Source organism: Salvelinus namaycush, chromosome 1, assembly GCF_016432855.1.
Source record: "Salvelinus namaycush isolate Seneca chromosome 1, SaNama_1.0, whole genome shotgun sequence".
Taxonomy (NCBI): domain Eukaryota; kingdom Metazoa; phylum Chordata; class Actinopteri; order Salmoniformes; family Salmonidae; genus Salvelinus; species Salvelinus namaycush.
Genome location: NC_052307.1, coordinates 2,712,040 through 2,727,431, shown reverse-complemented (window position 1 = coordinate 2,727,431; position 15,392 = coordinate 2,712,040). Strand labels below are relative to the sequence as shown.

The window sequence follows — 15,392 nt, the reverse complement described above, 5'->3', positions numbered from 1 at the left end:
TGGAAGCTTCCAACAGTCTTGAAGGAGTTCCCACATATGCTGAGCACTTGTTGGCTGCTTTTCCTTCAATCTGCGATCCAACTCAACCTAAACCATCTCAATTGGGTTGAGGTCGGGTGATTGTGGAGGCCAGGTCATCTGATGCGACACTCCATCACTCTCCTTCTTGGTGAAATAGCCCTTACACAGCCTGGAGGTGTGTTGGGTCATTGTCCCGTTGAAAAACAAAATGATAGTCTTACTAAGTGCTCCTGAGTGGCACGGAGGTCCAAGGCACTGCATTTCAGTGCTAGAGGTGTCACTACAGACCGTGGTTCGATCCCGGCTGTATCACAACCGGCCGTGATCGGGAGTCCCATAGGGCGGTGTACAATTGGCACAGCGTTGGGCTGTGGTAGGCCGTCATTGTAAAATATGAATTTGTTCTTAACTGACTTGCCTAGTTAAATAAAATGCGCAAACCAGATGGGATGGTGTATCTCTGCAGAATGCTGTGGTAGCCATGCTGTTTGTGTGCCTTGAATTCTAAATAAATCACTGACAGTGTCACCAGCAAAGCACCATCACACCTCCTCCTCCATGCTTCACGGTGGGAACCACACATGCGGAGATCATCCATTCTACTCTGCGTCTCACAAAAGACTCGGTTGGAACCAAAAATCTCACATTTTGACTCATCAGACCAAAGGACAGATCTTCACTGGTCTAATGTCTATTGCTCGAGTTTCTTGTCCCAAGCAAGTCTTCTTCGTATTGGTGTCCTTTTAGTCGTGGTTTCTTTGCAGCAATTTGACCATGAAGGCCTGATTTTCATGCAGTCTCCTCTGAACAGTTGATGTATCTGTTACTTGAACTCTGAAGCATTTATTTGGGCTGCAATTTATGAGGCTGGTAACTCTAATGAACTTATCCTCTGCAGCAGAGGTAACTCTGGGTCTTCCATTCCTGTGGCGGTCCTCATGAGAGCCAGTTTCATCATAGTGCCTGATGGTTTTTGCGACTGCACTTGAAGAAACGTTCAAAGTTCTTCAAATGTTCCGCATTGACTGACCTTCATGTCTTAAAGTAATGATGGACTGTCGTTTCTCTTTGCTTATTTGAGCTGTTCTTGCCATAATATGGACTTGGTCTTTTACCAAATAGGGCTGTCTTCTGTATACCCTCCTACCTTGTCACAACACAACTGATTGGCTCAAACGCATTAAGAAGGAAATAAATTCCACAAATTAACTTGTTAATTTTAACAGGAACACCCGTTAATTGAAATGCACTCCAGGTGACTACCTCATGAAGCTGGTTGAGAGAGTCAAGAGTGTGCAAAGCTGTCATCAAGGCAAAGGGTGGCTATTTGAAGAATCTCAAATATAAAATATATTTAGATTTGTTTAACACTTTAAAAAAAAAAGTTAATTTATGATTCCATATGTGTTTTGATGTCTTATTATTATATTATTCCACAATATTTTCATTTGTTTGATCTTTTTTATCTTGTTTTTTTTCATTGAGTTCCAATCATGCAGCAACTATCTCAAAGCTTCTTGATCCGAGTTCTAATTGTTCCTACCTCTGCGAACGATTAATATGTGCTCGTTATGTTCACCTGCTCTCTCTGATTTGGCCGTGTTTATTAACAGAGCATTCGTTTTACCACTCTGTCCAACGGGAAACTCCGCCCCCTCGACATAGGCCCGAGAGGTGAATTGAACTCCGCCCAGACCAATAGCAGAGCGACGCAGCTGACAGTGGAGTTTCAGACTCCTGCTGTGTCAACAGGAACATTCACGCGTATAGCCATGTGCGCATTGCTGCTCTTATAATGTGAAGAAATAGCATAATAGTTTATCAACATTTTAAGCTGAACATTCTGATCTGTCGCATCAGCCACATTGCATTAAAAAATGTTTGATGCTAGTTGTATTAATTTGAGATCTATCGCATCCTACAATGGTCCCAGATGGTTTTAGAATATTTATTTCTTGCACAGAATAAAGTAGTTGGACTTTTGTACTATTGGGGATAGTAGATTGACAGGCTAGTGCTTTTGCTGTTCGTTAGGCCTACTCATCTTCTTTTTTTATTTTATTTTATTAAATTTAACCCTCTTTTCTCCCCAATTTCGTGGTATCCAATTGTTAGTAGTTACTATCTTGTCTCATCGCTACAACACCCGTACGGGCTCGGGAGAGACGAAGGTCGAAAGCCATGCGTCCTCCGAAGCACAACCCAACCAAGCCGCACTGCTTCTTAACACAGCGCGCATCCAACCCGGAAGCCAGCCGCACCAATGTGTCGGAGGAAACACCGTGCACCTGGCGACCTTATTAGCACGCACTGCGCCCGGCCTGCCACAGGAGTCACTGGAGCGCGATGAGACAAGGATATCCCTACCGGCCAAACCCTCCCTAACCCGGACGACGCTAGGCCAATTGTGCGTTGCCCCATGGGCCTCCCGGTCGCGGCCGGCTGCGACAGAGCCTGGCCTGGGCGCGAACCCAGAGTGTCTAGCACAGCTAGCACTGCTATTTTATATTTTATTCAGCTTTGTTCAATTGATTCTTAATAATATAAAATAATCAAATCTTGTCTGCTAAATGAACTAGTGTAGCCCACAGCCATTTGGCATAGCCACATCATATCAAATCAAAATGTATTTGTCACATGCGCCGAATACAACAGGTGTAGTAGACCTTATTGTGAAATGTTTACTTACAAGCCCTTAATTAACCATCAGTGCAGTTTCAAGAAGGAGTTAAGAAAATATTTAACAAATAAACTAAAGTAAAAAAAAAATAACAATAAGGAGGCTATATAGAGGGTATACTGAGTCAGTGCGGGGGTACAGGTTAGTTCATTTTTACATGTTGGGAGGGCTGTGTAGTGTTAGGGCAAAAAACAAAATGAGCATGGGCCTTCCCGAGTGGTGCAGCGGTCTAAGGCACTGTAGCCCAGTGCTAGCTGCATCACTACAGATCCTGGTTCGATCCCAGGCTGTCGCAGCCGCCCGCGACCAGGAGGCCCATGAAGCGGCACAAAATTGGCCCGACGTCACCTGGGTTAGGGGAGGGTTTGCCCGACCGGGTTGACCTTGTCCCATCGCGCTCTTGCGACTTCTCCTGTGGCTTGGCCGGGCGCAATGCACGCTGACACGGTCGCCAGGTGTACGGTGTTTCCTCCGACACATTGGTGTGGCTGTCTTCCGAGTTAAGAGAGCATCGTGTCAAGAAGCAGTGCGGCTTGGGGGGGGGGGGGGTCTTGTTTCGGAGGACGCACGGCTCTCGACCTTCGCCTCTCCCGAGTCCGTACTGGAGTTGCAGCGATGGGACAAGACTGTAACTACCAATTTGGGAAACCCATTGGTAGCTGCATCACTACAGATCCTGGTTCGATTCCAGGCTGTGCTTTACATGTTGCGTTTTTATATTTTTTGTTCAGTGTGTGTATATAATGTATTTAGTCTCTGTCTCTGTTTTTTGTCCTGTCAGGTGGTGAAACTGCACACCAAGCTGGGGAAACCCATCCCTTCCACAGAGCCCAGTGTCGTGACCCAGACCCCTACGTCCACCACGGCTTCCTCCTCCAAGACCCCCTCCTCCTCTACCACCCCCACAGGATCCACCTCCAACTCTTCCTACCTGAAGCCGGTTAACATCGGGAGCCAGGGTGGTGCGGGGGCCGGACTGGGGAAGGGTCTAGTGGGGAACAACTTATCAGCAGCCAATGCCACCACAGCTGTCAAGAAGTTTAACACCCCCAAGATCAACTTTGTCGGTAAGGCTGTTGTGTTTAAAGTGGGGTCCACATCATTCCAGTATATCCCTCCTAAATAAAGATCCAAACATCCAATCATTCACTGAAACTTGAATATAGCTTTTTGAATTCGGAAATGTCTTTAAATGGAGTTTGCATGTGGAACGTGGTCCCTGATGAAATTCTAGAGGCTGAGACTGCTCTAGGCTAGTGGTTGAGCTGTGTAGGCAGTACATGCCAATGGGGAGCTGAATCGCTGCCAGTCTCTGAGATTAAAGTCAGGCTGAGGCCAGCTTTCTCTGCCCATCTCTCTCGCTCGCTCGCTTAGGGATGTTAATCGGTTAGCTGCCGAAAAATACATTTGACCGGTTATCCTTCTATAGGTTAATTTGCATAATTTAGGTGAATTAAATTGTGGTGTGTGTATTTTCGTTAGTCGTTATGTAGAGCCTAGTTAGAGGAGAGCACTCCCATTTTGCCATTCGAGTGCATAGGCTATAATCTGTAGGCAGGCTATCAGCCCGTCACCCACCACTTTGCAACTTTAGCTGGAGGCGGCTTGAGCTGCCGGAGGCTGCGGCGTGAGGCGGCGTCACACGGCGGGAGCTGGAAGTTTACCTTACTTAAAATGAAGATGCGTGCCCTACCTTGCTTCAAAGTAACTTAGCCAAAATCCATCAATAGAAACATGGAGGCAATTGTTTTATAAAGACTTCCTCATGCCGTTAACCAGCATTTCTCTCCTTTTCTATTGGTTTACATTCGAGGTCAACCGTTTATGATTTTTTTTCAATACCGATTATTCGGCCGATTAAAAAAAAAAAAAAATATATATATATATAATAATTTAAAATAAAAGTATGTGTGTATATATATATATATATATATATATGAAACAATTTCATTGATTTTACTGAGTTACAGTTCATATGAAGAAATCAGTCAATTGAGATAAATTCATTAGTCCCTATGGATTTCAAATAAAATCAAACTTTATTAGCATTAGGCCTTAATCTATGGATTTCACATGACTGAGAATACAGATATGCATTTGTTGTTCACAGATACTTAAAAAATATGGGCCTCAATGGCTTATGGTAGAGAAATGAACATTCAATTCTCTGGCAACAGCTCTGGTGGACATTCCTGTAGGCAGCATGCCAATTGCACGTTCCCTCAAACTTGAGGCATCTGTGATATTGTGTCGTGACAAAACTGCACATTTTAGAGGCCTTTTATTTCCCCCCCCAGCACAAGGAGCACTCAGCTTCTTGATATGCCACACCTGTCAGGTGGATGGATTATCTTGGGGCAAATGAGAAATGCTCACTAACAGGGGTGTAAACAAATGCACAACATTTGAAAGAAATAAGCTTTTTGTGCGTATGGAACATTTCTGGGATCTTTTAGCTCATGAAACATGGGACCAACACTTTACATGTTGTGTTTTTATATTTTTGTTCAGTGTTGATTCAAATTTGAGTCATTTTAGCAGACGCTATTATCCAGAGTGACTTACAGGAGCAATTAGGGTTAAGTGCACATTGTTAAATAAAAAATGAAGTGCACATTGACAGATTTTATTTTTTTCCCCCCAGCTAGTCTGCTCATGGATTCAAACCAGAGACCCTTTGGTTACTGGCCCAATGATCTTAACCACTATGCTACCTGCCGCCCCTTAGACGTTCGTCTTTGGCTGACGACACTCTTTTTGACATCTGGTTCCCTGTAAAGCTGCAAGTCATCAGAACCTCATTTATTATTCTGGAATTCTACCAATCCTCATCAATCCTCATTCTGTCTCCAGGGGGAAACAAGCTCCAGACTACCGGGAAGGTGACAGAGGAAACCAAGGTGGAGACATCCAAGCCTCCTCCACCCTCATTGGTCCCCCAACCTCAGGAGACGAAGAACGAGTCCTCTGATTCGCTGTCTACCCTGGCCGCCTTGCAGAATGACGTGCAGCCTGTTGGGCACGACTATGTGGAAGAGGTACGGGTGAGATCACATAGAACCAGATCACATAGAGCCAAAAACCTGAGTGAATGTCTTGCCAAAAGTGTAGTAGAATATATGATAGTCCTTTAAAATTATAAGAGATATAAGTGGTAAACGGTAACGAAGACCGATCAGGTCAGCCTCTAGGGCAAGAGATGCTTTGTTGAAAAAGACAAGCGCAGACAAATCAGACTCCAAAGCTAGCAGACGGGACAGACTCCCAGGAGACAACTCTAGTACAGACCATTTTTCTCAAAACCTCACTTGATTAATCTCCATTATCAACTGTGTGGTTCAAGCCGTGAATTCTGATTGGCTGAAAGCCGTGGTATATCAGACCGTGTATATCACGCGTATGACCAAAAAGTACTTTTTACTGCTCTAATTACGTTGGTAACCATTTTTTTTTTTTTTATATATATAGCAATAAGACACCGGAGTTTTGTGGTATGTGGCCAATATACCACGGCTAAGGGCTGTGTCCAGTCACTCTGCGTTGCGTCGGGCATAAGAACAGCCCTTAGCCGTGGTATATTGGCCATATACCACACCCCCTAATGCCGTATTGCTTAATTATACCTGGTTTAACAGGAATCAAATTCAATGTACTTTATCACAACAGCTTGAGTGTAGAGTTTCAATAGTCCGACAGACAATATAAGGCTAAGCTTCTAGATAGTATCTGTGGTAAGGGACACATTTATTAAGTGGTCTAAGGCACTGCATCGCAGTTCTAGAGGCGTCACTACAGGCCCGGTTTCGATCCCGGACTGTATCACAACCGGCCGTGATCGGGAGTCCCATAGGCATGCGCACAATTTGGTCCAGCGTCATCCGGGTTAGGGGAGGGTTTGGCCGGGGGAATTTACTTGGCTCATTGTGCTCTAGCGACTCCTTGTGGTGGGCCGGGCGCCTGCATTCCGACCCTGGTCGTCAGGTGAACAGTGTTTCCTCTGACACATTGGTGCGGCTGGCTTCCGGGGTTAAGCGGGCGGGTGTTAAGAAGCGCGGTTTTGGTGGGTCATGTTTCTGAGGACACTCCCAGCGATGAGAAGATCGGAATTGAGGAGAAAAAAGGGGGTAAAAAAAAATAACAAATCGCACCAGCCTCGGTCAAAGCCTTTATTTCCTTCAAGGCTGCGGATCCGAGTTTTTCGAGATCATTAGTCCACCGGACCAAAAGATCCAGACCTTCACGAAGCTTTTGCTAATGTGAGGATCACATTTAATTCTCTACACACAGTCTCTGCGCTTTTCCTAGAGAACAGGCTACTCTGGCAAAATGGTGAAATTAGATTGTTGGTGTTGTCTTACAGTAACATTATACTATGTTATGTAGAGTACTGTGATCATTAGGTGATCTTGCAGAGATTTGATTCAGTTTTGATCAGAACGTGATCCGAACATTCGCGGACGCTTTGAGAGGCTCCGGAGCTTTTAGTCCGGCGGACTAAAGATCACAAAAGTCGGCTCCGCAGCCGTACATTGTGGCAACCGGGGGCATCAAACTCTTTAAAATGACCTATGACTCCTTGACCCAACGATTTAACAGTTCCATATTAACAATGGTATTTGAAACATTGCTTAGTTCTATTGTCAAATACCATCTTTTGTGTAGAAAAATACATTAATAAAACATTGATTTCTTATCTGTAGGTGCGTAACGACGAAGGCAAGGTGATCCGGTTCCACTGTAAGCTGTGTGAATGTAGCTTCAATGATCCCAACGCCAAAGAGATGCATCTGAAGGGCAGGAGACACCGCCTGCAGTATAAGGTTAGTGGAGTCACTGCCTGCAGTATAAAGTTAGTGGAGTCACTGAAGGGAGACACCGCCTGCAGTATGAAGTTAGTGGAGTCACTGCCTGCAGTATGAAGTTAGTGGAGTCACTGAAGGGCAGGAGACACCGCCTGCAGTATGAAGTTAGTGGAGTCACTGAAGGGCAGGAGACACCGCCTGCAGTATGAAGTTAGTGGAGTCACTGAAGGGCAGGAGACACGGCCTGCAGTATGAAGTTAGTGGAGTCACTGAAGGGCAGGAGACACGGCCTGCAGTATGAAGTTAGTGGAGTCACTGAAGGGCAGGAGACACGGCCTGCAGTATGAAGTTAGTGGAGTCACTGAAGGGCAGGAGACACCGCCTGCAGTATGAAGTTAGTGGAGTCACTGAAGGGCAGGAGACACGGCCTGCAGTATGAAGTTAGTGGAGTCACTGAAGGGCAGGAGACACGGCCTGCAGTATGAAGTTAGTGGAGTCACTGAAGGGCAGGAGACACGGCCTGCAGTATGAAGTTAGTGGAGTCACTGAAGGGCAGGAGACACGGCCTGCAGTATGAAGTTAGTGGAGTCACTGAAGGGAAGGCGACACCGCCTGCAGTATGAAGTTAGTGGAGTCACTGAAGGGAAGGCGACACCGCCTGCAGTATGAAGTTAGTGGAGTCACTGAAGGGCAGGAGACACGGCCTGCAGTATGAAGTTAGTGGAGTCACTGAAGGGCAGGAGACACGGCCTGCAGTATGAAGTTAGTGGAGTCACTGAAGGGCAGGAGACACCACCTGCAGTATGAAGTTAGTGGAGTCACTGAAGGGCAGGAGACACCGCCAGCAGTATGAAGTTAGTGGAGTCACTGAAGGGAAGGAGACACCGCCAGCAGTATGAAGTTAGTGGAGTCACTGAAGGGCAGGAGACACGGCCTGCAGTATGAAGTTAGTGGAGTCACTGAAGGGCAGGAGACACGGCCTGCAGTATGAAGTTAGTGGAGTCACTGAAGGGCAGGAGACACGGCCTGCAGTATGAAGTTAGTGGAGTCACTGAAGGGCAGGAGACACGGCCTGCAGTATGAAGTTAGTGGAGTCACTGAAGGGAAGGCGACACCGCCTGCAGTATAAAGTTAGTGGAGTCACTTTTTTAACCAGGTAATCACTGTCATGAAACTAATTCTATAGGAAAACATGGAGGTGTGCCCATCAGCACTATACAGCTAATTTCAAGTAACCAACTCATCATCAAGCGTTGATTATTTGAATCAGCTGTGTAGTGCTGGGACAAAAACCAAAATGTGCATCCGGGGGGGTGGGGGGGAGCAGGATGGAGTTTGGGGAAACCCTGGTCTCAGACCTGCGATTATGGGGACACACAATAACGCGTTCCCCCTACTTTGTTCCTTCCCTTCTAGAAAAAGGTGAACCCGGAGCTACAAGTGGAGGTGAAGCCTTCTATCAGAGCCAGGAAGATCCAGGAAGAGAAGATGAGGAAACAGATGCAGAAGGAGGAGTACTGGAGGAGGAGAGAGGAGGAGGAGAGATGGAGGATGGAGATGAGGTACGGAGAGATAGGGTGGGTCTCACACACACAGTATGCTGATCACCACCAACTCTGTCTCTCTAGCTAATGCCAATTGAGTGAATACTTCCCAATAATGAACGTGTCTCTCTCTGCCTGTGTGTCTCTCTCTCTCTGCCTGTGTGTCTCTCTCTCTCTCTGCCTGTGTGTCTCTCTCTCTCTCTGCCTGTGTGTCTCTCTCTCTCTCTGCCTGTGTGTCTCTCTCTCTCTCTGCCTGTGTGTCTCTCTCTCTGCCTGCCTGTGTGTCTCTCTCTCTCTGCCTGCCTGTGTGTCTCTCTCTCTGCCTGCCTGTGTGTCTCTCTCTCTGCCTGCCTGTGTGTCTCTCTCTCTCTGCCTGCCTGTGTGTCTCTCTCTCTCTGCCTGCCTGTGTGTCTCTCTCTCTCTGCCTGCCTGTGTGTGTCTCTCTCTCTCTGCCTGCCTGCGTGTGTCTCTCTCTCTCTGCCTGCCTGCGTGTGTCTCTCTCTCTCTGCCTGCCTGCGTGTGTCTCTCTCTCTCTGCCTGCCTGCGTGTGTCTCTCTCTCTCTGCCTGCCTGCGTGTGTCTCTCTCTCTCTGCCTGCCTGCGTGTGTCTCTCTCTCTCTCTGCCTGCCTGCGTGTGTCTCTCTCTCTCTCTGCCTGCCTGCGTGTGTCTCTCTCTCTCTCTGCCTGCCTGCGTGTGTCTCTCTCTCTCTCTGCCTGCCTGCGTGTGTCTCTCTCTCTCTGCCTGCCTGCGTGTGTCTCTCTCTCTCTCTGCCTGCCTGCGTGTGTCTCTCTCTCTCTCTGCCTGCCTGTGTGTCTCTCTCTCTCTCTGCCTGCCTGTGTGTCTCTCTCTCTCTCTGCCTGCCTGTGTGTCTCTCTCTCTCTCTGCCTGCCTGTGTGTCTCTCTCTCTCTCTGCCTGCCTGTGTGTCTCTCTCTCTCTCTGCCTGCCTGTGTGTCTCTCTCTCTCTCTGCCTGCCTGTGTGTCTCTCTCTCTCTCTGCCTGCCTGTGTGTCTCTCTCTCTCTCTGCCTGCCTGTGTGTCTCTCTCTCTCTCTGCCTGCCTGTGTGTCTCTCTCTCTCTCTGCCTGCCTGTGTGTCTCTCTCTCTCTCTGCCTGCCTGTGTGTCTCTCTCTCTCTCTGCCTGCCTGTGTGTCTCTCTCTCTCTCTGCCTGCCTGTGTGTCTCTCTCTCTCTCTGCCTGCCTGTGTGTCTCTCTCTCTCTCTGCCTGCCTGTGTGTCTCTCTCTCTCTCTGCCTGCCTGTGTGTCTCTCTCTCTCTCTGCCTGCCTGTGTGTCTCTCTCTCTCTCTGCCTGCCTGTGTGTCTCTCTCTCTCTCTGCCTGCCTGTGTGTCTCTCTCTCTCTCTGCCTGCCTGCGTGTCTCTCTCTCTCTCTGCCTGCCTGCGTGTCTCTCTCTCTCTCTGCCTGCCTGCGTGTCTCTCTCTCTCTCTGCCTGCCTGCGTGTCTCTCTCTCTCTCTGCCTGCCTGCGTGTCTCTCTCTCTCTCTGCCTGCCTGCGTGTCTCTCTCTCTCTCTGCCTGCCTGCGTGTCTCTCTCTCTCTCTGCCTGCCTGCGTGTCTCTCTCTCTCTCTGCCTGCCTGCGTGTCTCTCTCTCTCTCTGCCTGCCTGCGTGTCTCTCTCTCTCTCTGCCTGCCTGCGTGTCTCTCTCTCTCTCTGCCTGCCTGCGTGTCTCTCTCTCTCTCTGCCTGCCTGCGTGTGTCTCTCTCTCTCTCTGCCTGCCTGCGTGTGTCTCTCTCTCTCTCTGCCTGCCTGCGTGTGTCTCTCTCTCTCTCTGCCTGCCTGCGTGTGTCTCTCTCTCTCTCTGCCTGCCTGCGTGTGTCTCTCTCTCTCTCTGCCTGCCTGCGTGTGTCTCTCTCTCTCTCTGCCTGCCTGCCTGTGTGTCTCTCTCTCTCTCTGCCTGCCTGCGTGTGTCTCTCTCTCTCTGCCTGCCTGCGTGTGTGTCTAGGCGTTATGAGGAGGAGATGTATTGGCGTCGTATGGAGGGGCAGCACCACTGGGACGAGAGACGTGGGGGGCCCAGGATGCCAGGGGACGGACCATACCTCCAGGGGCCCCCTGGTCCACCTGGACTACTGGGCGTTCGGCCTGGCATGCCCATCCCTCAGCCACAGGGACCTGTAGTAAGACACCGGTTTTCTGTCACACTGACTGGACACGTTCCAGGACACCTGCAAAGCAGCAGCACTACACAAATTAACCCATTTTGAATCGTGTACCATGTTTCCACTCAAATCAACGGTTTTGTAAAAATTTGTGCTGGTTTTAGTGGTGGAAACCCAAACTTTTCAAACATGTGGCAGTAATTCAGGCCCTAGCCAGAGGTTCCTCTGTGTGTCAAAGGAAAACGTCTTCCTCTGTCTCACCTCGTTAGGCCCTGCACCTGATTTGCAGATCGGAAACATCCTATCATGAAAACATATTTTGCGGATCAGAAACACTATGTAAAACCATTTGTAGATTCGGGGGGGGGGGGACAATTTACACGGCAGCTGAATTATTTTTTGCTGTTGTTTGCAACCGTATCATTGCCTTTTTAGAGACGGGGTCAGATGCGTTTTAGTTTGAGCTTGTCACTTGCAGACAGAAATTAATGTTGGCAAGAGAATGGCTTCCAACAGGGTTGCAATCCGTTTTAGAATGTAAAATCATCTTACCAGAATGAAGTAAAAAAAAAAACACACACAATGCTTCCACAACATTACAAAGTCGTGCACCAACCCCAAACGTGGATCTCCTATCAGTATAAATGCCAACAGTTTTTTATCCTTAGCTAGAATTCACACCCACAGTTAGTGTAAACAATTCTACAACCAGAGCTGAGAGATGTGATGGCAGTTTTGCACTCTCTATCTAGAGTATCTATCTACAGCAGTAGCGACTGCGTAGGCCACCAATGGTTCACCTCGTGGTGACCTTTTTTGGACGGAGCCATCGACAAACAGCTCTAGGTCAGCATTCAAGTAATGGCACGTCCGAGAGGTCAGGACGGGGTTTACAGACCTGGTCTACAAGGGCGGCACGTCAGAGAGGTCGGGACAGGGTTTACAGACCTGGTCTACAAGGGCGGCATGTCAGAGAGGTCAGGACGTCCGAGAGGTCGGGACAGGGTTTACAGACCTGGTCTACAAGGGCGGCACAATCATGTGGTTCCCCATCATCGTCAGAGTAGCAGGGTTAAGAACAGTACAACATTTTAAGAGTCACATGAGACATTCTCAACAACACATTCTGATAATGCAGGAGCCGTGCTGGAGTCAGATGTGCCTGTTAGATAACAACATGAACAGTGTGAGAACTGTGAATCTGGTGCGATGGGAATGAGGGAGAGGGAGAAAAAAATACACATTAGCCAAGTCAACAGCTGAAAGAATCGTAATGGTGTTTGGCACAACAGGGAGCCCTTGCATAAACTGCATCGTTAACAGGTCTGACATCTTGGAACAAAAACACCAATCACTTGATGTGTTTCGGACAGGAAGAATGGGGATATTACAGGGAAAGTCTGGACAAGACGACACTAGCTCCTCTTTCTACCAATGAACAGGGGTAAACCCCCACACAGCTTCCTGACTTAGGGGATACTGGATTCTGCTTGGTCTGTGGGTGCCCTTAAGTGTGACAGTAAGCGGTTCAACCCCCTCATTCGCCCAATGTCATACTTCTCTTTAGCCCGTAAAGAGTCCGGAAGACCAATCAACAAGGGTGACTCCTTCTCCACGGAAATCATCTGTTTTAGTTGATTTAGTGCTATCAAGGCCATGTACACCTCGTGGAAAATGTACGGTCCCCAAAAAAATGTGAACACGCAAAGTGTGTATGTTAAGGGAGAATTTTGACCCTTCCGCTCAAAGTTCCCAGTCAGTGACCTGCAAGACAGACCTCAACCAAATACCGGTATCCTCCCAAGCAACCATCTGTCTTAGCTACCCTGTCACTAAATAAATACAACAAAGCCTGTTCTTCTAGTCAATTTAACACTTAAAGCACAAAATTGTGGCCCACTATACATGTCACTACGAGCAGTTGAGAACATTTAGGGTCATAATGTGACTCGTCAATATCCTGTACGTCCCATGTGTATAGTACCAATCACATGTTGAGACCGTGTCGGATGACATGTCTCCTGAGGCTGTACAACAGTGAGACCTTTTCCTTTACAAATAAAAAAAATAATAATTCCCAATTTACAGAGAAGATCTCTTCCTGCCAGATTTACAGGACAACATGCAGAATAAATAAATTGATGGTTTATGCGTGTTTTATCAACTTTAACAAGTTGGCAACTCTTTCATAGTCACTGCCGAGGCTCCCATAATGCTGACTGATTCATTTGACATGGGAGATTTGGACATAAATTCTAAATCTATGACAGACATTGCAGCGCCCGTATCGACTAGAAAATCGATTGACTCACCATTGACGAGGAGACGAACTATTGGCTCACGGGGGTTTGAAAAGAAATCTTGAAATGCTGTCCAAGGGTGTCAAACTGTCTCTACCTCGCGTCAGTCCATATGTGGGTTGTAAAAGGGATGTTTTTTGATGGAGGTCCAGTCTTCCAACCTGCTGCTCCCTGCTCACTTGGGTTTGGACACTTTGTAGCAAAATATCCTTTTCCACCGTTGTAACAAACAAAGTTGCTGTTGTCTGGCCCACCTGTCAGCACTAGCCCTTTCCTCTTCCCCTCGGTCCACCATTTTGAGGTCATCACTGAGCCTGCCGCTGTTGGCCCTGTCCTTGATTTTAAAAAGCCAGCTGTGCAGCTTGTAACTTCACTACTTTTTCTATTCTTTGTTTTTTTTTGTTTTGTCTTCTTGAGACAGTTGCTGTCTCTCAGCGTGTTTACAGTGTTCAATAACTGCTTGTGGACTGGTAGTTTCCCAGCCAATGCAGCTCATTTGAACCTGTTTACCAAGGGCTGGCAAAAAGTCCATTAGGGCAGCCTTCAAGAGGTGGTTGTAGTCATCATTGCGGCGGGCCATCAGTCATTGGTTTGAGCCCGCTATGTTTACGGTAGCAGGTCTCCAGTCTTCCAACTACTCTTTAGCTTTCTGCTGCCCAATCGGTCATGGGTGGGGTAATGTTATTTTAATGCGATCACACATTGTAGCCAGTTGGGTCTGATAGGCTCCACCCTCTCTTCCCATTGGTAGTTTTCATCAAAGCCTCCCTCCACTTCCGCCCATCGTAGCCTCATCATGATACCCGCAAATGTGCGCGATCTCAGCCTGCAGATGACTTGTACAGCCGGGCCATCTTAAATAGCCGTGTGGTTAAAAACACCAGCTTCCCTCTTTGTAGGATCTGGATATTCTTTAGCAGTGTCTTTCATTTAGTTTTCTGGATGTCAATGAGCGGGTACCATTCGTCATGGCCCTCTTCACCATCCGCAGGTCGCGGATTAGGGAATGTTACCAGAGGTGCCTGGAGAAAGGTTGTCTTTGGGTCCCCATTTTTTAAATGTTCTGGTCGTTGGGGTTGAGGGACTTAGCTGTGTGGTTAGGCGTCAACGTCGATGGTGGACTAAGTTCCCAGAGTCCATCAACACCAGAGAACGGGACTCAATGTGGGCGGTGCATGGAATGGACTTCCACTGCTCGTGGGCCTGCCTCCGAGGGGTCTGCTGGTAGAGCTGCGGTGGGGGAGACGGCTGAGCGAGCTGCTGTCGCACAACCAGGGCTGGGGTGCTGGTGCAGTGATTACAGGGGTATAATATAGGGGTGGAAAGTCATCATCATCATCCCTGTTTCTCCTTTTCTTCCTCTGTCTGTTTCTTCTTCTTACTTTTCCTTCACCATCATTCCTTTAACTTCCTGTCTGACTGTCTTTCAGCTTCCCTCTCCCACTTTCTAAACTTACCCCAATCTATTCTGAGTGACGCAGCGGTCTAAGGCATTGCATCGCAGTGCTACAGGTGTCACTACAGACCCGAGTTTGATCCCGGGCTGTATCACAACCGGCCGTGATCGGGAGTCCCATAGGGCGGCACACAATTTTGGCCCAGCGTCGTCTGGGTTAGGGGAGGGTTTGGCCGGGGTAGGCCGTCATTGTAAATAAGAATTTGTTCTAAACTGAGTTGCCTAGTTAAATAAATGGACATAACTTTCCTTTCTTGGTTTCCTCAAACTTCTCTAAGTTCTTTCTACACTCGGCTAATAAAACTTCACTCAATGTGCCTTTTTTAAGGGAAAATCTGCTACTTTGTGCCAGAGCGGTACCTGTTCCAGAATGCCCCTGCCATTTACCTTCACCGGTCCAGTCAGCGGGACGTCGGGCAGGCAATGTTCATCCCTGCTGCTCTTGGCTCCCATTGTGAAACTCCACTATACACTC

The 15,392-nt window shown here is 47.9% G+C and overlaps 1 protein-coding gene across 9 annotated transcripts in view; it reads left to right on the top strand.

Annotated features, from left to right (window-relative positions):
• LOC120054169 (zinc finger RNA-binding protein-like) overlaps window positions 1-15,392 on the top strand; it is a 52,143-nt gene that overhangs the window by 25,196 nt on the left and 11,555 nt on the right. For 6 of the 9 annotated variants that reach the window (XM_039005768.1, XM_039004958.1, XM_039004283.1 and 3 more), the window contains 5 exons: window positions 3,483-3,768; window positions 5,555-5,739; window positions 7,402-7,521; window positions 8,920-9,080; window positions 11,005-11,179. In XM_039005768.1, the coding sequence (XP_038861696.1) occupies window positions 3,483-3,768; window positions 5,555-5,739; window positions 7,402-7,521; window positions 8,920-9,080; window positions 11,005-11,179 (927 nt within the window). The remainder of the gene's footprint in view (window positions 1-3,482; window positions 3,769-5,554; window positions 5,740-7,401; window positions 7,522-8,919; window positions 9,081-11,004; window positions 11,180-15,392) is intronic. The other 3 variants (XM_039007868.1, XM_039007165.1, XM_039003474.1) reach the window with 1 other exon arrangement.